The sequence below is a fragment of the Onychomys torridus genome, chromosome 13, assembly GCF_903995425.1.
Source record: "Onychomys torridus chromosome 13, mOncTor1.1, whole genome shotgun sequence".
NCBI classification, from domain to species: Eukaryota; Metazoa; Chordata; class Mammalia; order Rodentia; family Cricetidae; genus Onychomys; species Onychomys torridus.
This window is the reverse complement of record NC_050455.1, coordinates 25464105-25484362: the sequence shown is the minus strand read 5'-3', so window position 1 is coordinate 25484362 and position 20258 is coordinate 25464105. Positions and strand designations below refer to the sequence as shown.

Below are 20258 nucleotides of genomic sequence, written 5' to 3'. Positions count from 1 at the left end.
GAAGGCCCTCATGATGTTCTAGTACATAGTGAGTACAACGACATCATCCTGGACCTCCTGAAGTCCCCAGCTGCCCATCCAGAAGGGCCAGATGCCGAGATCCCTAGTCCTGGGCCTTATTTAAGTGTCCTGGGTTTGTTCTCTCTCGTCTGTAGAGTGAGGAGAGAGACATCCGAGCCTAGAAGGCAGCCGTGGAGATGAAGTGATACATGGGACAGGCTCATCTGACAGCCTGCCATCATCACTAGAGGGCAATTTAGTATCTCTCCCAGCTGTAGATGGCAAGGAGGAGGGCAGGAAAAGGACTAGTCTTTGGAGGATGCCCCCCAGCATTGCTGAGCAAAGCGTCTGACCCTGTCACCTACCCAGACCGCCTGAAAACCAGGCAAGATGTTCAGAGACTAAGAAACAGCTTTTGACCCCAATAGCACTTTGAAGTTTCTTGCACTACAGGCCCTGCCCTCCTGAAAGGGAAAGCTGGCCCATCTGTATCCCACATGTGTATGACCACACATTCACACACATGCATAAACACGCGTGCGCGCGCACACACACACACAAATACAGGACCATGTGCTCACATCAGCACATACATCACTGTCTCCTCATCCAGGCACCTTATGATTGCCACTGGTTATGTCCAAGACAATAAATTTGCATATTTCCTAAGAAGCCTGACCCAGCTGGAAATCCAACATCTAATTTACTGGTCAATATGAACATTTCTGGCCTGAGACTCAGTGGTACCACCCCATCCTGGCTGAGTGCCATGCCAAAAAAAAAAAAAAAAAAAAAAAAAAAAAAAGTGAGTGGGAGATTGCTCTCCCAGCTGTCACAGACATGGCTGTAGCACCTGTCTCAGGCTTCCCAGGAAGAAAGTCATCTACCTAGTGACTGGCCAAACTTTCAGTGACCTCATCAATCGAGCCAGCCACCACTGGCTTACCCTAACCATAAGCCCTGGGAGTCACATGACACAGTTTGGTTCCCAGAGAAGTGACCTGGAAGAACATTCTCAGAGCGCTTTGAGAGGCTTGCTTCTCCAGGAGGCTGCCATCCTCAGGAACAGTCCTCTGACTAGACAAGCCTGAGCAGGAGCAGCTGTAGCTTAAGCCCATGATCCCTTCCAGTCTCTGCCTCCCGATTTCCGGCATCACCTTGAGGAAGTACCCTGGCATCATGGGGCACTAGCTGCCCCATAGACTTTACTTTGTCTGAAAGTGGGCTGAGGACCAGAACTCAGAACTGGCGAAGCTGGTCTTGTGTCCCTCAGGTGGGCGTGGCTGGACAGCAGAAACACTGTCCTGAGTGCTTCAGAGTCCTAGGCTCCAGGGTGTGCCATTCAGGAGCCTCTCTGTGACCCTGTGACCCTGCCAAGGAGGACCCTGCGCTGCACTTAGGGCTTCAAGCAGTCAGAACAAACTGAAAAGAAGGCAACTTCTCAACATCTCCCCAGCTTCAGAGTGGCGGATGTGCAAAGGGCTTGTGTTTGAAGTTCTGGAATCAGCTCTCTTCCTTGGTGTGGCCTCTGCACAGAGCTGGTCCAGTCAAAACCCCAGGATCTTCCTCAAGATTCTTGGGATCAAGACCTTCTTGGTCTTTGGCTCAGAGCTACCCACTCTCCTGCTCTTTCCAAATACAGAACCCTCTGGAATCCCTTCCAGAAAGCACAAAGAAATGGACCAGATAATGCTCGGGGCGCCCTTCCTCCACAGCAGATGAGAAGTCAAGCCCAGAGCCACACCCTCACCAGGTCTAGGTGACTGATGTGAAAGTCAGTGAGGGAGTGTGCCCAGGCAGGTGTGAGCAGGGGCCCTGGCACACACATGTCCTAACCTCCTGTTGGCCAGGCCTGCTCACATCTGCCTCTATGTACTGGCACTTTGGAGAGAACAGACTCACTGATCACCCACATCCACATAGCAAGTTAGGGATGAAACAGAGACCCAGGTCTGTAGACCAGAACAGGCTGTGCCTGAAAAGGAAAGGCAGGTCTTTAAAATACCACCGAGATTTCTGGGCTCCCACCCAGACCTTCTCCCATTGGCCTGAACGGTTCTGAAGCACAGCCAGGTTTTCAGACCTCCCAGGACCCCGTGGCAAGGCTTGGTCCCCGCATCTCTCAGATAGGTTAGGCATCTCTCAGAGTCACAGACAATGGTGACTGTGACTGCCAGAGCTGACCCTTAGACCAAAGCCCTTTTATTTAATCTCTCAGTTTTGTAAGCATCCACCTCTCAGAGGCCCGAACACACACATTCAGGTAACGACCTCACTTCCAACACTGTAATTTGTCTATAGGGTAAGAAGTGTGCATGTTCCACAGACAAACTCACTCTTCCTGTGCTCTGAGTTAACAGTGAGCTGGGTTCGGGTACCACAGCCCAACCCTATGAGCCTGGGGTATATGGAATGTCAAGAGGAGCAATGACTTGCTTCTTGGAGTCTTCTCTCCCCACTCTTCTCCCCCAAGTCACCAAAGCTCTGCACTCAGGCTTCCGGGAGCTGTGCCAGGCCAGGTAGGCCTATGGCACAAGGCAGGGGACATGGGGCTGGTCCAGAGACATAACACATTCATTGCGAACAGATGAAAAGGGCCTCCAAGAATGAGCTAGGAGTAGGGCAAATGACTTCAGGAGGACTGGGGATGCTGAAGGGTTGGAACTAGAACCAGGAGAGGATTGGGCACTCCTCCTTGGCCCCCTCCCCCACTCGTCCTCTGCTCCAGGGGACTTGGCCAACTGACTCTTGCGCCTGTGCCTTCTCACCAGGTACTAACTGCACTGCTCACCTCTAAAGGCCCTTTCCTGCCTGCCAGTTCTAACATGGCCTCTCTCTTGCCTTCTTGGGGCTCTCAGGGACTAGGGACCAGGGAAGGAGCTCAGGAGGCCGGGAGGGGGCACTACTAACCCGCTTTCACCTCACAGGCTGGCTGCCCAGTGTCTGAAGAGTTCTGACGGCCGGTTTTTTCTCTCTCTCCCTCTCTCTCTCCCTCCCTCCCCTTCTTTCTCATTCTCTCCCCGGCCCCCTCTCACTCCCCTTTGTTCCGCACTGCCAGAGCACCTTGGATTTGAATTAAAGGGTATGGAACCTGATTATCACCCTGCATCATCTGCACAGCCCCCCTCCACAGCCTCTGACACCAGGACTGCGGGGAACGTTAAGTTTCCTCTCCTCCCAAATGGAAAGGGGCGATTCTGACATTTTCCCAGGCCTCCTCAAGATGCTCTAGCATTAACTATGGCGATTTGGAGGCAGACAAGAAAATCTCAGGAAGAGCAGGGTACCCTGCAGTTTAAGCTGTGCCTGGTGCTCAGTTAGCACCCCCTGCAGGGGAGGAACCCGCAGGGAACAGCCCTGCCAAGCAGTACAGCCTGTCAGACATGCTGAAGGGCTGGCGTCTGTAGACCAAAGCAGCCTGGTTTGGGGAGCTATGCAGAGAGGCAACTTCTTCCATCTCACTCGGGTCCTCCTTCCTTCCCAAACCCATTTCCACTGCTTCATATTCTCCGCACTAGGCTAGAAGCTGACAACTTCCCATTTGCTTCTGTCCCCACATCATGTCTGTCTGCTAGGCTCTGCCATCTGCCTGAGGCTTTCGCTCCTCCATGATCTGTCCCTACAGTGGCATGTAGTGTGTATGTGTATCTGTGGATAAGACCACCCAGGGTCTAATCTGTACCGACCCCCTCCCCTACCCCACCCCAGAAACTTACATCTGATTCCTATGTCCCCCACAAAGCCACAAACACTGTCCTTGGCCTCTAGGGGAGACTGCCTATCTGGAAAAGACATTGGGGATCAGCATTTTAAGCTCTCTGACTTGGTGCAGGGAGACTCCAACCTAGCCTCAAGTGTCCCGATGTGTCATAGCACCAGGCACTCAGGGCTCAGGAGTGGTGGGAATGCTGTCATAGTGGTGATGAGGAACATCAGAGACAACATATGTGGAAAGGCTATTTCATGACAGCCCTGGGGAGGTCTTAGCTCCCCAACCACCTAGTCCCTGTCAGTTGCTCTCAGTAGAAGGCAAAGCTCAAAGTCTGCATGTGTGAGTCTGCCTGGGTCTCAGGCTAAACTGAGTGGAGAGGAGGGTGGAGACTGGAGTTCACAGGGATGAATCTACAGGCTGTGTGGATGGATTCTGTTGGGATGGGAGAATGGTAATGTCTGGCTAGCAGGTATCTCAGGGCAGGACTCGGGATACAGAAAGGCTGTGGAATGTCTTTGTGTTAAGCCAGGAGTATTTGGTGTTGAAACTGCCAGCATGTGGAGGTGAGTGGAGGTGTATGTGTCTGTCCAAGGGGGGGATGCACTCACTCACCTACCCAATCAACATCCACTCAACACCAGAACTTTCCCACTCTCCTAGTACTGCATTCAGAGAAGACAGCAACAAACAGGAAACACGGCTGACAAGTGATACAAAAAAAGAAAGGAAGAAAGTGAGCTGGTGGGGAGGGATTGGCTGGGCTGCACTAGAGAGCTACTGTGACTAAGGATCAAATTTGTCCTGCATGGTCCATCTGGTAGCTAGCCCTCCAAACAACCGCGGAGACACAGTACCTATAGGCTTGTCTTATTCTGTGGACAGAGATACTGCAGCCAACTCCAAGCACAACAGGCCACAGATAAGCTCCAAATGGAAACTGGGTAATCAGGGGCCTTGAAGCTACAGGAAGCCCTTGGTTTTTATACTTGCAATGAGGAGCCACTGTTTCTAAGCAGCAGACTGGAATGAGCTGCATTGTTACTGGTATCTACGGAGCACAGGGATGAGTCAGGGTTAGGAGGAGCGGAAGCAGAAAGGCCTGTCAGAAGGTGGCCATCTCTAGTGGAGGGGGGCCCCCTCCTGGACTGCAGAGGTAGCAGTAAAAATGCCCGCTGTGGTCAGATCCGTGACTCCCTTGGAAAGGAAAGCCGCCGAGGTGACTTTTGGACGGAGCAGGGAGGTGGGAAGAGAGGCCTCACTAATGATACGGGCAAGCGGGTGTGCAGAAAGCTAGGGAACCAGTGGTTCGGCCGGCCAGTAGTTTGGCTGGTCATGGCTCATGGGTATTGAGCCGAGAAGCAGGGAGAAAGCAGAGCAGGAGATGGAAATGGGGAGTGCAATGCCTGTAGGACCTGTAGGTCTGTCTAGACGATGCCAAGAAACAGTGGAGGAAAGAAAGAGGCCTGGGAAGCCTGGGCTTGTTTGGTTAAGAGACCAAAGCAGCCATTGAAGAAAGTTCAACCCACAGAGGGGCAGTTCACCACCAAATTCTAGGGCCCCAGACCTTGGAGGAAGGGGTCAAGTGCCCGAGGACTTGATAATGTGGAAGCTGTTTGTTTTGGATTTGGGGGTGGAGGTTGTTTGTTTTTTGAGACAGGGTTTCTCTGTGTAGCTTTGGAGCCTGTCTTGGAACTCACTCTGAAGACCAGGCTGGCCTTGAACTCACAGAGAGAGATCCACTCATCTCTGCCTCCCAAGTGCTGGGATTAAAGGCATGCGGCACTACAGCTGTGGAAGCTGTTTGTAACCATGACTAGAATGCTTTCCAAGAAGTGATGGAGACACTTGCTGGGAAGACCTGGGAGATGAACAGAGGAAAGCCCCTGGGACAGAGATTGGTTAAACTCTGCCTGAACGTAACTTAGAGTGCATGGGCATGCATGGTTGCCCATTTCTGGAGCATGGGATGAGCTGTGTGTGAAGATTCACATGTATGAGTGTCTGTGTGAAAGGCATGTCTGTGACTGCAGGAGCCAAAGCTTGGGTATGTGAGTGTCCAGAGGGCTTGTAGCTCTGAGGTTGCTGGTATACACAGGAGGTGACATAAATCTGAAGGATCAGGGGCATTTCTCAGAGCTCTGCCAATCATGGAGGGCCTGCCTCCCCTTACCACTGAACTGGGATCATGGGCAGGTGGCAGTGCCCGCCAGCAGGTCTTCGTAGGGTGGGCTCTCTGAGACATGGCCTTGGCTCTCACCAGTGCTGCGGGCTTTTCCTCATCTTCCTCCTGGCTTTCCCTGTTTTAGAGGGGCAGGGGTGGCCACACCAGGCACAGAGGGAAGACAGAGCAGTTGGGCCCATCCTCACCCAGCTTGTTAGCAAAGGTGGGGCTTGTTTCTTGTGCACAAGGGCATCCCTACATGCCAGGCAGGGCTGTACTGCCACCAGCAGACAACAAGGTCCAGTGAGCCAAGGCACTACCCTGACCAGGCTGTGGGAATGGAGAAAAGCCTTTCTTTCCACACCCCTCTCTAGGCCCAGTCTGCTCTGTCCCTGCTCTGGCCATAGCACCTCCCAAATCTTGGCTCGATATCCTATCACCAACCCTTCTTAGGGAATTGGGGTGCCTGAGCAAGGCCTTTGCCCCAGGTCTCTGTCATTGCCATGAAGAACACAACTCTCTGCTGGGCCGCCATGGAGCAGGGCAGGGGTGCTGATCAAGGTGTTGCCTCCCCTCTCCTGTGGCCTTGGGACTTCACCCCTACTCCATACCCTCCGTCCCTTGCATTTTCCATTCATGTGCATTGGGCAGATATGGGCTTGGGGAGGGAGTAAGCAGGTCTAGGGGGAGTCTGAGGGGAGGCAAAGTCAGTCTAGGAGCAGGCAAGGGGAAGGGCTGGCTGGAAGGAGAGGAACAGATCCTGTGCTGAGGGGGCCCACAGCTTGGGAATAGGGAGGTTATGTACAAGCGTCTCCATGGGCTCTGTTCCTGCTCTGCCCCACAGAGGCTGAGGAGCTGTACCAGAAGAGAGTCCTGACAATTACTGGCATCTGTGTGGCTCTGCTGGTCGTGGGCATCGTCTGTGTGGTCGCCTACTGCAAGACCAAGTGAGTGTTACATGCTCAAGCCGAGAACAGGCCAAGCCTGGAGGGTGGGGCTCCAATGTATTCTTGTGAGAACACACTTTCTCCCTGGACCCACTCTGCCCAGCCTGAGAGCCTACAGCTTCCTGTCCCCAGTAGTCTCAGGGCCTCTTCAGGTATGGCACCAAGTGACAGGCAAAGTGACAGGCAAGTCTTGGTTCAAACCCAACACTGCTATCTCCTGCAGGACCTTGAGAAAATTGAGGACCCTTCTCCAAGTCCTCATGATGATGAGTCTAGTGTGCACCTCAAAGGACATTACAGTGGCCTCACTGGAGCTCCCAGCAGCCCTTTGCAGGCTCCCACAGCAAGAGACAAGCCTGGGGGAGAAAAACGGGACACTAAAGGCCAGGGAAGGGTTCAAGCCATAGAAGTGACATAATTACTGTTGTCATTTAGATGGGTAGGGGCTGGAGTGCTGGTGGGCGAGGCCCTGGGCCATGCTGGGAAGGAAGATGTGCAGGAAAGCCTGCCTTCTCAAGACGAACAGGTGCCTCGACAGCACTGTGCACCCCTATGCTGGAGGTACTGCAAAAGAGAACAGAGAAGGAGAGATTGGGCTATCTCAGGGCAAGTTGGGGCAGCAGCTGGGGAAGCTGGCAAGGTCATGTCAAAGAGGACAAACTGAGAAACAAGCCAGAGAGGGCAGCCCAGACTGCTCAGAGCAAAAAAGCCAGGGCCTGGCGGTGGTAGTGGCCCACGCCTGTAATCCCAGCACTCAGGAGGCAGAGGCAGGTGGATCTCTGTGAGTTCGAGGCCAGCCTGGTCTACAGAGCTAGTCCAGGACAGGCTTCAAAGCTACAGAGAAACCCTGTCTCGAAAAAACAAAACAAAACAAAACAAAACAAAACAAAAAAAGCCACGGCCAGAAAGATTGGGCAGAAACTAAAGATATCTGGGATTCAGATGCTTCCATAAAACCTTGGTGCCAGGCTCCAGATGGTATGGAGCCAACGAAGACTGTAGAGTGGGGTGGTGCAACATGTCTAGACCCGGAACATGAGCCTAGGCAGAGTTACCATTTCAGAACTGAGTCTCTGGGTCTGGACTCCTGCTGCCCTACAGGTGGGATCCAAGGTCCTGCTGAGCGCATCTTGGATGGGACCAGAACCAGAAAGGCTGGGAAGTAAGGAGGGGGTTGGGACTCAGCCCAAGAAAGTAGAGTCCACAAACTGAGAGAAGAAGCATCAGTTCTGGGCCCTGCATTTACTCATGACTGCAGTAAGCACATGACTGGGCTCCAAGCAAGTGCTCTCAGAGCATGTTTGGTTTTTTTTAGGCAGGGTATCACCATATAGCCCTGACTGCTCTGGGATCCACAGAGATCCCCCTGCCTCCACTATATCTGGCCAGCAAGACCCACTTTGAAGCCCCTATCCTCAGCTGGAGAGCAGAAGGGCGTTGCCTAGGAAGTGGCATTCAGGCTAGGGCCTAAGGAGAGAGGACATGACCGGGTGAAGAGGCTGGAGTGCAGGGCAGAAGGCCGCAGGATCAGAAGCATGCTGTCCCAGGAAGCAGCCAGCTGGGGAGAGGGAGGCAGCAAGAGACAAGCCTGGGGGGGGAGGGATAGAATGCAGAAGGCCGGGAAGGGTTTGAGCCATAGGATTGATAATTACAGTTGCATATGATAATATAATTTACTGAGCATTTATTATGTGTCAGTATACGGGAGTCCCACGGGCCTGGCTCCTGAGTCATAGCATTCTGTTTTATTTTCTTTGTAAAACTTCACTGAAAGTGACTGTTCATTTACTTGTGTATTTACTATCCACCTCCCCAAGTGGCCCCCAGGCTGCATGAAGCACAGGCCATGTTTACCTCATCTGTTCCAAAGCAGTGTCTGGAACACAGTAAAAACAATTACTAAGCAAATGAGGGAGGGGGAGGGAGGGGCTAGCACAGTGTGAGAGTCACTGATGGGCTTTTTTATGGCCAGTGGACAGCCAGGGTATTTCATCCCTTTGGGGGAGCCATGCCAGGCTCACCTATCCTTCCCCTGTGCAGAAAACAGCGGAGGCAGATGCATAACCATCTCCGGCAGAACATGTGTCCAGCCCACCAGAACCGGAGCTTGGCCAATGGGCCCAGCCACCCTCGGCTGGACCCTGAGGAGATCCAGATGGCAGATGTGAGTGGTGTTCCCAGACCTGCCCCCACCTCCTTAGCTCTTTCTGGACTGCAAGGATGGGGCCAAGGTGGATGCCACTCAAGTCAGTCCTGTGTGCCAGACACCACCTCACCAGGGACCTGGCTTCATGCTGCTCGTTTCCATAAAGAAGAATTGGGGGGCGGGGGGGGGGGGGGGGAGCTGACTGTCTGGGGCCATCCCTGACCCAACATCGAGTCACATCTCACCCAGTGAGGGGGTCACCCCTTAACCTAGAGCTCAGTGCTCATCACTTGCCCTCCCCACCAGGAAAGGGAGCCTCTCTCTAGTCTCCGTCCCTAACTCCTCCCAACTTCCTGTCTGTTATCCCAGTACATCTCCAAAAATGTGCCGGCCACAGACCACGTGATCCGGAGGGAAACTGAGACCACGTTCTCTGGGAGTCACTCCTGCTCACCTTCTCACCACTGCTCCACGGCCACGCCCACCTCCAGCCACAGGTCAGCGGCACCAGGGCCTGCTGACTCCCGTAGTTTGTCCTTCAGCCACCCACGGCTACTTGGTGCCTTCTCCTGTGTTTGCGCACGGGTCACAGTCCACGGACTGGCGCAACCTGTCCGCACAAGCCCATCAGTAATCCCTACAGCTGGAAAAATAACAAGGCCGGGCCCTCCGTCCTTGGAGAGCGCTGTGCGATAGAGCCCTTGCCTGCTGGCCACTGAGGCCGGGATCCTGCGGAATGGATTAGGAACATGGGGGTGGAAGCGTCCCAGCTCGGGGACTTTGGTGAGAGGAGAAAAAGAGCCTCTCCACATGGCAACTCACCAACCACAGGGTCCCAGCCTTGCTTCTCCCACGGTCAGGGCTGAAGACCTGTGACGCTCCACATCCCCCGAGAGTGGAGAGGACAGTGACCTAAGGGACACACGGATGGGATGAAGAGCCCAGGGCAGGGTGGCCATGGGACCACACACCCGCGTTAGGACCGCCTGCCCTTCCTCACCCTACCAACTCACTCCTATCTGGTTTTCCCAGACATGAGAGCCACACGTGGAGCCTGGAACGTTCGGAGAGCCTGACCTCGGATTCCCAGTCAGGCATCATGCTGTCGTCGGTGGGCACCAGCAAGTGCAACAGTCCGGCATGTGTGGAGGCACGGGCGCGGAGGGCGGCAGCCTACAGCCAGGAGGAGCGGCGCAGGGCTGCCATGCCGCCCTACCACGACTCCATAGACTCCCTGCGAGACTCTCCACACAGTGAGAGGTCAGTTCCTACCACCCCTTACTGAACCCCTCCTTGGCTAGAAAGCTGCCACTGCCAACCCAAAGCTGACCCTTCAGGTGCCTCAGAGGCGTTGCCAGGAGCCTCATTTCCGGATTTCTGTTGGGCAAACAAGGTCTCAGAAAAGTTCGGTGGTCCCCTGGGATTAGCATTGCATCTTGCGCAATAGATCCTGGCTAGAGTGACCACATAGTTTGTCCCATTAGGGAGCATTAATAACCGTACTGAAGCATGGGGGCAAACTGGACTATCCATACACCCAGGACCAAGGTTGTCTGATTCCCAGTATCACCTAAAGAAACAGAAAGACACCAAGATCAAGGAGACAAGAGGCTAAGAAAAGAGGTCACTCTCAAGGGCACTGACCCATGGACAAGGCCGTAAGCCAAGAATGATCTCAGGGCCTGTCAGCGGCAGCATAAGGGTCCCAGGGCCCTAGGCATTGCTGGGATCCTGAGAAGTCAATAAAGTAAGAACCAGGAGGGGTTGGGGATTTAGCTCAGTGGTAGAGTACTTACCTAGCAAATGCAAGGCCCTGGGTTCGATCCTCAACTCCAAAAAAAAAAACAAAAACAAAAACAAAAAAGATCCAGGAAATGTCCTTTCCCTGGGGCTGGCAAGATTGCTCCAAGCCTAGTGGCCTAAGTTTAATTCCTAGAATCCACAAGGTGGAAGGAGAAAGCCAACTCCCATAAGTTGTCCTCTGACCTCCATACACCTGCTGTGGCACACATGTTCACACACACACACACACACACACACACACACACACACACACACACAAGAAATTCCCTTCTTTCCTGACTCCACATCAGGAGTCCTGGGAACTAGACCCCATCCTGATCCCCTTGCCAGTGGCTGTTAGGCAGGCTAGATCTGTGAGAGGAAAGCAGAAGAAGGCATACCATGTCAGGAGAGGCTCCAGGACCGGGGGGGGGGGTGGGGGGGGGGTGGGGGGGGGTGGGTGGTGTTGGGGGTGGCAAATTCTACCTCAAATGACTCAAACGACTCTATGCCAGGCCTGGGCTGATCAGGCACACCAGAGGTGGCCTACCTGCTCTTATTCCAAGCGAGGGACAAACCACTGGCACGCTCAGCGCAGACGCCACACTAGGGCAGAGAAACCTGCTCCGGCTACAGGCTCCAAGAAGCACCCAGATTTTCCTCTCCAAGCCCAGCCCCACCGCTATCTGCATGATCTGGGGCAGGTGCCTCAAAATTTGTCCCCTCAGTGTAGATGGTGGAGGACCCCAAGATAATGTGCTGAGCTCCGCCTCATTCATGCCTCTCTGTTGTCATCAGTGGTAACCCTGGCACTAGGTGATGGGAGACCATCGGCAGGGAGATGGGGAAGGGAAGCTTTGCAGACATGGTGTCTCGCTGCAGCTCTTCTAAGAGAAACACGTAGGGGCACGCTTAAGAGAAAGAGGGTGGGCTGTGAAGAGCCATGGAGCCCAGCAGGCAGGCTGGGGACAGAGATAGGTCAAGGGCCCTTGGCTTCTGCTTGCTTGGGAGGTGGAGCCTGGGTGGATCTATAGGAAGGGCATCTCTTAGCAGAGCTGAGGTTTGGTTGGTTTGGTTGGTTTGGGTTGGGTTGGAAGGGGGGGTAGTTTTGTTTTGTTTGCTCTGGGAACCTCCTAGAGTGAAAGAGACCCCACGGTGGTGGCATGACCAGAAAGAACAGCGGGCCCAGACCAGAGAGTGTGCCTCATGAGAGGGAGTGAGTAGGACTTAGCAGCTAATTAGATCTGCATGTGGGGAAGGGGAGGGGGCAGTGCGCTAGTTCTGTAGGAAAGTAAGGACTGGGAGCCAGTTCCAGAGAGCAGTCAGGTACCCAGCAGTGCAGTCTGGAAGAAAGGCATGGTGGTGAGTGATCCCTGTCCTGAAGTGGACAATGAGGCCGAAGGCTCACAGGGGGATTGTGAAGAGCAAAAAGGAACATCTGGGGATATATTAGCAAACTAGAAGTAAGGGGAGTGGAGATCTGTGTTATCTTGTTATCTGTCTGCCCTGGCTTGAGGAGCCCACCCAGTGTCACTTCCCTGTGGCCGTTTTTTGGCTTCAATACAAGAAGTTATTTCCCTCATTCGAGCCAAGCCCTGGGATAGATAAACCGTCCATGCAAGAGCAGTGACCTCAAATCCGGGGACTCTCTGGATGGTGGCTAGTGGTTCCTGGAATTAGGCTTACTAGTGTCTGCCTAATCGGGATTCAAATGCCAAGGATAAATACCCAGGATTCACACTGGTAGGAAAACAGGCCTTCATGGACCAGGGAGTCATTCGCTCCAAGAAGAGACACCTAGTGGTGTCTTGGTGAAACAGGGAGTTAGTTGATTCAGAAAGAATGGATCAGGCCACATTTTGCCCATTATGTAAAACGGATCAAGCCACATCTTGGGTCTTTACGTCCTTGGCACTTAAATGTCTGAGTCTCTTTTTCCTGTATAGTATGGCCCTCACCCACAAATTCTCCAGAATAGATGAGGCCACACGTAAAACACCTCAAACTGAGCATGCCCCGGAGACTGTGAGCATACCCACAGCAAATGACCACTTACGGACGCTTACTGAAGGACAGACACTGGGCTACGGTACTTCCCTAGGACATTTCTGAAATCGTCCAGCATCACTCTGGAGTAAACACTATAGTTATCTCCGGTTGGGAGGGAGGGATCGTGGAAACTGAACGGACAGAGTCCTTTCTGGTTGGCAGCTCTGGCCCTGCACCCAGATTCCCCGACCCACACGCTTCTGTCTCTCCCGCAGGTACGTGTCGGCCCTGACCACGCCCGCGCGCCTCTCGCCCGTGGACTTCCACTACTCGCTGGCCACGCAGGTGCCCACTTTCGAGATCACGTCGCCCAACTCTGCGCACGCCGTGTCGCTGCCGCCCGCCGCGCCCATCAGCTACCGCCTGGCGGAGCAGCAGCCGCTCCTGCGGCACCCGGCGCCGCCCGGCCCTGGGCCGGGGTCCGGCGCGGACATGCAGCGCAGTTACGACAGCTACTACTACCCCGCGGCGGGGCCCGGACCGCGGCGCAGCGCCTGCGCGCTGGGCGGCAGCTTGGGCAGCCTGCCCGCCAGCCCCTTCCGCATCCCGGAGGACGACGAGTACGAGACCACGCAGGAGTGCGCGCCGCCGCCGCCGCCGCCGCCGCGGCCGCGCACGCGCGGCGCGTCCCGCAGGACGTCAGCGGGGCCGCGGCGCTGGCGGCGCTCGCGCCTCAACGGGTTGGCGGCGCAGCGCGCACGCGCGGCGCGGGACTCGCTGTCGTTGAGCAGCGGCTCGGGCTGCGGCTCGGCGTCGGCCTCGGACGACGACGCGGACGACGCGGACGGGGCGCTGGCGGCCGAGAGCACGCCTTTCCTCGGCCTGCGAGCGGCGCACGACGCGCTGCGCTCGGACTCGCCGCCGCTGTGCCCGGCGGCCGACAGCAGGACTTACTACTCCCTGGACAGCCACAGCACGCGCGCCAGCAGCAGACACAGCCGTGCGCCGCCCACGAGGGCCAAGCAGGACTCGGGGCCCCTCTAGGGTCCCCACCCCCGCCTCGCCCGCCCCAGGTCTCCAAGGAGAGCGGAGGCCACCGCCTGGAGAGGGAATAGGAGCGAACAAAGAAATAAAAATATTTTTATTTTCTATAAAAAGGAAAAAAGTATAACAAAATGTTTTATTTTCATTTTAGCAAAAAGAAAATTGTCTTATAATACTAGCTAACGGCAAAGACGTTTTTATAGGGAAACTATTTATATGTAACATCCTGATTTACAGCTTCGGAAAAAAAAAAAAAAAGAAACAACAACAAAAAAAAAAGAGAGATGGGCCAATTTTTTGACTCTTTAATAGAAACCTATATTGTGGTGCCTTTTGCTGTACGCTAATCTGGGGCTCCTGGAGAGTCGTCTGGGGTGCAGGGTGGGGGTGGACGCTTGTAGGATCCCAAACCAGTGGGGGTGAGAAAAGGCAGGGAAAGAAGAGACAGGCCGAGGTTCTAGTGTCCCTGAGGGTCGTGGACAGTGAGGAAGAACACGAAGACAAGGCAGAATTGTATCTTCCCCAGCCCAGATCTGGAGTCCTGGGCAGAGAGAGCAGGGATCCTAAGCTTCCAGCTGGAATTGAGGTCGGGTTACTTCCAGGGGGAGACACAGGCCCCCCACTACAGCAACCAGAATGGAGAGGGGTCCTCCCCACTCCTCACAGCTGCAAAGGGAAAGAGGACAGAGAAGGCGGTCTCCCCACCAGCCCCCGGCCTAGGGAGGGGGCAGCTCTACCAGGGGCCCAACCTTCACGGCTCCTCCTCCCCTGCGGCCTCCAGGACACCCTCTGTCCTCTGCAGCACCTTTGTTTACAGGTCGTCTTTTCTATTTTACGCCTGCATGTCCTTTGCATTTCAGATTCTTTAGATTGAATGCATGGTCACGCTGGGACCCAGAAGAGCCACTCCGACAGTGTATTCGATTCCCCTTTTAGCAATAAAGTAACACCATGTCCTCACAGCCCAGACCCCACCCCACCTATGACTTCCATCCTCCAGTCCTGCCCTCCCTGGCCCTCACAACTGGATCCAATGCTAATTTGTCAAAAATGGCAATTGTCTAAAAAAAAAAAAAAAAACAGACAAGAAAAAAAAAATCCCAAACAGGAACAAACGGGAAATCCTAACATGTCCAAACACCTGACTGTTGACACTTGAACATTTTTATATTATAAATAAAATCAGAAATAACTCCTGTTTGACTGTGTGTACCTGGCCCCAGGTGAGGAGGGTAGATAGAATCAGGACCTGGGATAAGCCACATGGGTACTGAATAAAGACTGGAGAGGGCCAGGGCAGTCCCTGAGCGGAAGTGACCCTCTCTCCAGTTCCGCTGGCCCCAGCTCCAAGGACCTGCTCCAAGTCTTCCTTCCAAATCATTTATAAGATGTCCCCCTGGGTGCTGGGGAACCCAGCCAAGGGACTGACGCAAATTGTTGTGTTTTACACTCAGCCTCAGAACTCTGGCCCAGTCCCTGCCCTGGAGCTAGGGAGCTGGATTGAGGCAACGGTTTTCTGCCCAGGTGGGTGAAGAGGGAAGAAAGGGCTGTGGGGTTGGCACTGGGGCAGCGGAGGTAAGGATGACCCTTGGGGCCTCAGGCACGTCACAGGCAGAGTCTGGACATGTAAGACAGTATAATGGGTACCCTCATTGCCAGAAGGACCAGAACAGCTGCAGCTTCGAAGCCCACAGGGTATTGCTCTTTCCCCGATTTAAACCCCCTCAGAGGCAGGGCATGTCTAAACCTGCAGCTCTGATGAAGGTCTGATCTCAGGCATGGAGGAGGCAGATGGAGTCCAGGGTGAAGAGTCTTTCTCATCAGCTACCTAGAATACCAGGAAGCAAGATTCCAGCCTCCTGGAATTGAAGTCTTCTCTCCAAAGAGCTGAGGTGAACGTGTACACATTCGTGTACACTTATAACACGTTCGTGTACACTTATACACATTCTCCAATGGCCCAGCATGGAACTAGACAGATACTGGTAGAGGTGTGGGACCCAGGGGCACAGAGCAACAAGAGGGACGGAATTGAGAGCCAGCTCTGGCCCTCACTAGCTCTGTGCCTTCTCCAAACCACAGCTGCTGCTTCGGGAGAGGTGAGGAAGCAACTGTATCCCTCAGCGAGTTGCTGTGGTGGCCACATGCAGATGGATGGGCCCAGCACTGCTCCTGACAGATGGCTGGACCATGGCTACCTTGAAGGGGGTGGTGACAGAATCCTGAGCCTCGAAACCTTGAATCACAAAGTGGCAAAAACTCCATGAGGTGATGATTAAGAAAAGTCTAAATTTATAAAGTCATTATATTCGTTGAGGGGACACGTATTACAAAGGAGAAAAAAAATGAAAGAAAAATTACTGGGCTGGATGTTATACAAACTTGTAGATCATGGACCTCTTCCAGGCCCCAGCAGATGATCTCATTAGATCCCTCTGCTATCATTTGCTGTTGTCTTGAGAGCTTTCTTAGGGCCATAATCCTTATGTGTGACCTCTGATCTCTATGGGACCCCAAATTCACTGCTATAACCACTTGGTGAACCCTCTGGTCCGATCTTATTCCGATCCAGGTTCGAGCCCTCACCTAGCCCCTGGGAGGGCTTGAAGTCGCTGCCTTCTGGGTTTTCATTCAGAAACCACCTTTATGACTCAGATGAATTCTCCTATCTGTATATGACCCCGGTTGACTTCAAGTAACCACTTAGTGAACTTGTACCTGACCCCATTTTGTTCCCTCAGCATCTGCCCTGGATTCTAAGATACCTGCCAAGAGTCCAAGGCCAGAACTTAACCTAGTTCCTGAGCTCTCTCCTCATGGCATCAGCCACCTAGTCAATGGACATGTATGGTTGAGCCTCAGGAGCATGCCTGACCATAGAGACCCTCTTGCCCACCCTGCCTCTTAGGTTTCAGCCTTGGGGGAAACTGAGTGTGTGGCCTTTCAGGAAGCAATCACATTAATCAACTTCCCTTCCACCACCCTGTCCCGTGGAACACTCAGGACATTCAGGCAGCTTCCTAGGTCAAAATCCTCTTCCCTGCTCCCCAAATTCTTTACTTTATAGTATCACTTTTAGTGTCTCTCCCAAGCCCCTCTCAGACTCCTCAGTGGCAATGCTAACCACTTCTCACCCAGACTCCCCCGTAACTGTGAGACCCATGAAGACAGGGAGCTGACCTCTTTAACCACCATCCCTAGCGCCCAGCAACAGTGGATGGCACATGGTTGTCCCTCACTGAGGAGGTCGAAGGCTATCGTCAAGAGTTAGCTATCAGGAGGAGTTCCTGAACCCTGGACAACTTCCCAGGACCTCTAGATGGAGCAAACCACTTACTGCATTTTGTCAGGCCCTGGATTTGACTAATCCTTATGGGCATGTTAGGGGTGATGGTTAGGAAAGAGGAACGTGATGGTCTCTTAGAAGGCAGGAAAAAAATATTAGAACTTTGATTTAGATTTATTTTCATCTCATCTTTTTTTAAATTTCTATTTTTGTGTATGTTTTATAATGTACATAATATTTTAGTACAGTAGTACATGTATATAATTTACAAATAAAGAATTATACAATTAAGGAAGCGAACTAAAAACTGTCTTTACTGATGGGAAGCATGACTAGTGTTTGGGGAAACCTGCGTGTGGCTAATGAGCTTGCACCTCTGCCGTCGCCCCCACCCCAGGACACAGAGAGTGAGACCCTGGCCTGAAAATCAAAGGACCCTCAGGCAGCTGGACAAAGGACTGAGATCTCTTTACTGGCCTAAATGGCCTTTCTGATCTCATTCAAATGAGCATTTACTCCCCTGAGCAAAACAAAAGGGCCAGATGGTTTGGTTATAATACACACTTCAGCTAATCCAATTTAAACAATTTGGATTTAAAACCCCTCATGCCTCTCCACGTACTCACAGCTCCCCACATCCAATGGGAGTGGGCCTTAAATGTTAGGCGCTTCGTTGCAAGGCTTATGTCACCAAAGAGGTCAAACTGTTGGCCAAACAATAGGAAAGACGGGCTCACCGGTAGCTGTGTTGAGAGGGACGTCCCCCCCCCCAACTCACTTGTTGGTCCATGTGATGCAAGGTTTAAAAGATGTCAACCTGTGATGTGTCTCTATTCTCAGCTATGTCCTTAGCTAAGCCTTTCTGATTCACTTAAAAAAAATTTTTTTTTAAACTTGCCACTCCACCTCCTCCCCAAGACCATGAATGAACAGCTTCCTCCACCTTACTCCATCATCCAGCCTGGGCTTGCTGGCAGATGGTGCTCCGCAAGGTAGCATGTCCTTCATTCCTGCCAGTAGGTCAGCACAGAGGCCACACTGGAGCTCAGAGACTTTGGCAGCATTCACAAGAAGAGCCAACCAAACAGAGGTGTGCACCTGAGCCATCACCCCACAGGACATCCTTGGGACGGAGGAGGTGACATGCATATCCTGTTTAGTCCAAAAGCATCAACTGGAAAAATCGACTGTGAATCACAAGTCAGCTGGAAGAGGAAAAGGCGAAAACACAGAGGGCTTTCATCTTTTCATCCAGAGTGCCAGGGTGGCAGAGGATCCATAGCAGGCTTCCTCCTAGCAGGCCAAGCTCTGAGATGACCTTTTTCCTTCATCTGATTTCATCCTCTAGTTGGTAGTAGTTCTCAAACTTCCTTTAAATGAGTTCTTTACATATATATATATATTTGTGTCCATATAAAAAAGAGACAGGAGAGGCCTCAGTGGATAAAAGGAAAGGTGAACACACATGTCAGTGGAATCGGCTTGGCACTGAGTGGAGGTTAGGCCTCAGATTATTGTAATGTGAGGCAGAAGAACTGGACCAGTTGCAAAGGTTGCTGGGAAAAAGGAAAGGAGAAGGTGTTGCTGGTGGCCCATAGACCTGATGCTGGTCAACTGAGAGGAAAGACTCAGGGTAGGTGTCCAAACTTAGACCCAGAGTTCAAACCCATCCTCACAAATACCAGATGAGGGAGAAGCTTGATGAGAAAGGACCTGGGGAAGCAACAGAGACGGACTTCTCCAGTTGGCAGCCCTAGAGCATGTCTGACCTGCAAAGCAAGGTCCCATGACTTGAGGGGCAGCCAGGGCTAGGAGAGATTCTAGGCCAGAGGTGACCCAGAATGTGATCATGAATGGTATCTCCTTGATCACAAGGCTCTCCATACCCCTCTGGTTACCAGTCAACTGCCTGGAGCTTGGTTCAAGCAGCCTCTGGTTGGAATTGTGCTCACTGACCCCTCTGGGGACATTTGCCTGCCTCCAGGACCTGCACAGCCACACCAGCTAAGTATCAGGCGTAGAGGCATCCTTTGTGGCTTTGCTGCCAGTCATAGGCCCGTGGCCCAGGCTAAGGGCAGGGCTTGAGTGTGTTTTCCGGAGAGCTGGGTCATCCCCTTCTAGAGTAGCCAGCCGGGCCTCAATCCGCTCTAGGTCATCTGAGCCTACTTTGATTTTCACAGCCAGGAGGTGGATGTAGGTCTCATAGCGGCTTTTCTAGGAAAAGGGCAGACAAAAGCCAAAAACAAAGTCAAAAGAGATGTGACAAAGTAGGTGGGGGATCCATCTCAGAAAACTAGTAGCAAAGCACAGCCTTCTGGGTATGCAGAAGCTCTTGTAATCTAGGAAAAGGAAATAGACTAGCCAATAAAAGATAGGCAGGCTACGTACACATAAATCTCACTCATGAATTTTTTATTTCACTATGTATCTCTGGCTGGCCTGGAACCACTGCAAACCAGACTGACCTTGAACTTGCAGTGATCCTCCTGCCTCAGCTTCCTGAGTACTGGGATTATTGTCATGCCCCACAACGCCCAGCTTCTCACTTATCCTTGAAAATCCAAATACTGTCAAGGATTTCTTAGATATATTAAGGCAAAAATGGACAACTGGGACTGCATTGATATTTAAAACTTCTGTGCTTTGAAGGATAAGGAAATTATATTTAATGAGCACAGAGCTTCCCTTTGGGGAGATAGAGAAGTGTGGAGATTGGTGCAATGTGAAGAAAGCCACATGCTTAAAGGCAATCAAGAGGGCGCAATGTGCTATGTGTTGCCACAATTACAATTTTAAAAATCTGGGAGCTAAAGGGATGGCTCAGCAGTTAAGAGAGCTTGCCGTTCATGCAGAGGACCTGGGTTCAGTTCTCAGCATCCATATTAGGTAGCTCACAACCGCCTGTAACTCTAGCACCTGGGGATCTGATCCTCTCTCCTGGCCTTCACAGGCATCAACAAACAAGTATGCAGAATGCACACAGGCACGCATAAATAAAAAGAAATATTTTTAACTAATAACATAAAAATGTAAATTAAAATAGTAATGAGACAATGATTGTTAAACTTGTGAGGTCAATGAAGACTAAAACATTTCCAAATGCCCAGTGTTGGTAAGGGGGTGAAGAAATGGGCGTATTCATAAACACCTTAAAAGGGATGTAAGTTGCTATCAACATTTAGGAAGGGGAC

The 20258-nt window shown here is 52.5% G+C and overlaps 2 protein-coding genes across 4 annotated transcripts in view; one reads left to right on the top strand and one right to left on the bottom strand.

Annotated features, from left to right (window-relative positions):
* The window catches only part of Nrg2 (neuregulin 2), a 181680-nt gene extending 167836 nt beyond the window's left edge, over window positions 1-13844 (top strand). Inside the window, exons 4-8 of the mRNA XM_036204530.1 lie at window positions 6718-6820; window positions 8861-8984; window positions 9336-9463; window positions 9999-10226; window positions 13013-13844. Of these exons, the coding sequence (XP_036060423.1) occupies window positions 6718-6820; window positions 8861-8984; window positions 9336-9463; window positions 9999-10226; window positions 13013-13781 (1352 nt within the window). The 3' untranslated portion in view covers window positions 13782-13844. The remainder of the gene's footprint in view (window positions 1-6717; window positions 6821-8860; window positions 8985-9335; window positions 9464-9998; window positions 10227-13012) is intronic.
* A 3396-nt stretch (window positions 13845-17240) lies between these two features.
* The window catches only part of Psd2 (pleckstrin and Sec7 domain containing 2), a 58425-nt gene continuing 55407 nt past the window's right edge, over window positions 17241-20258 (bottom strand). For all 3 annotated transcript variants that reach the window (XM_036204527.1, XM_036204529.1, XM_036204528.1), the window contains one exon: window positions 17241-19281. In XM_036204527.1, the coding sequence (XP_036060420.1) occupies window positions 19072-19281 (210 nt within the window). In that variant the 3' untranslated portion in view covers window positions 17241-19071. The remainder of the gene's footprint in view (window positions 19282-20258) is intronic.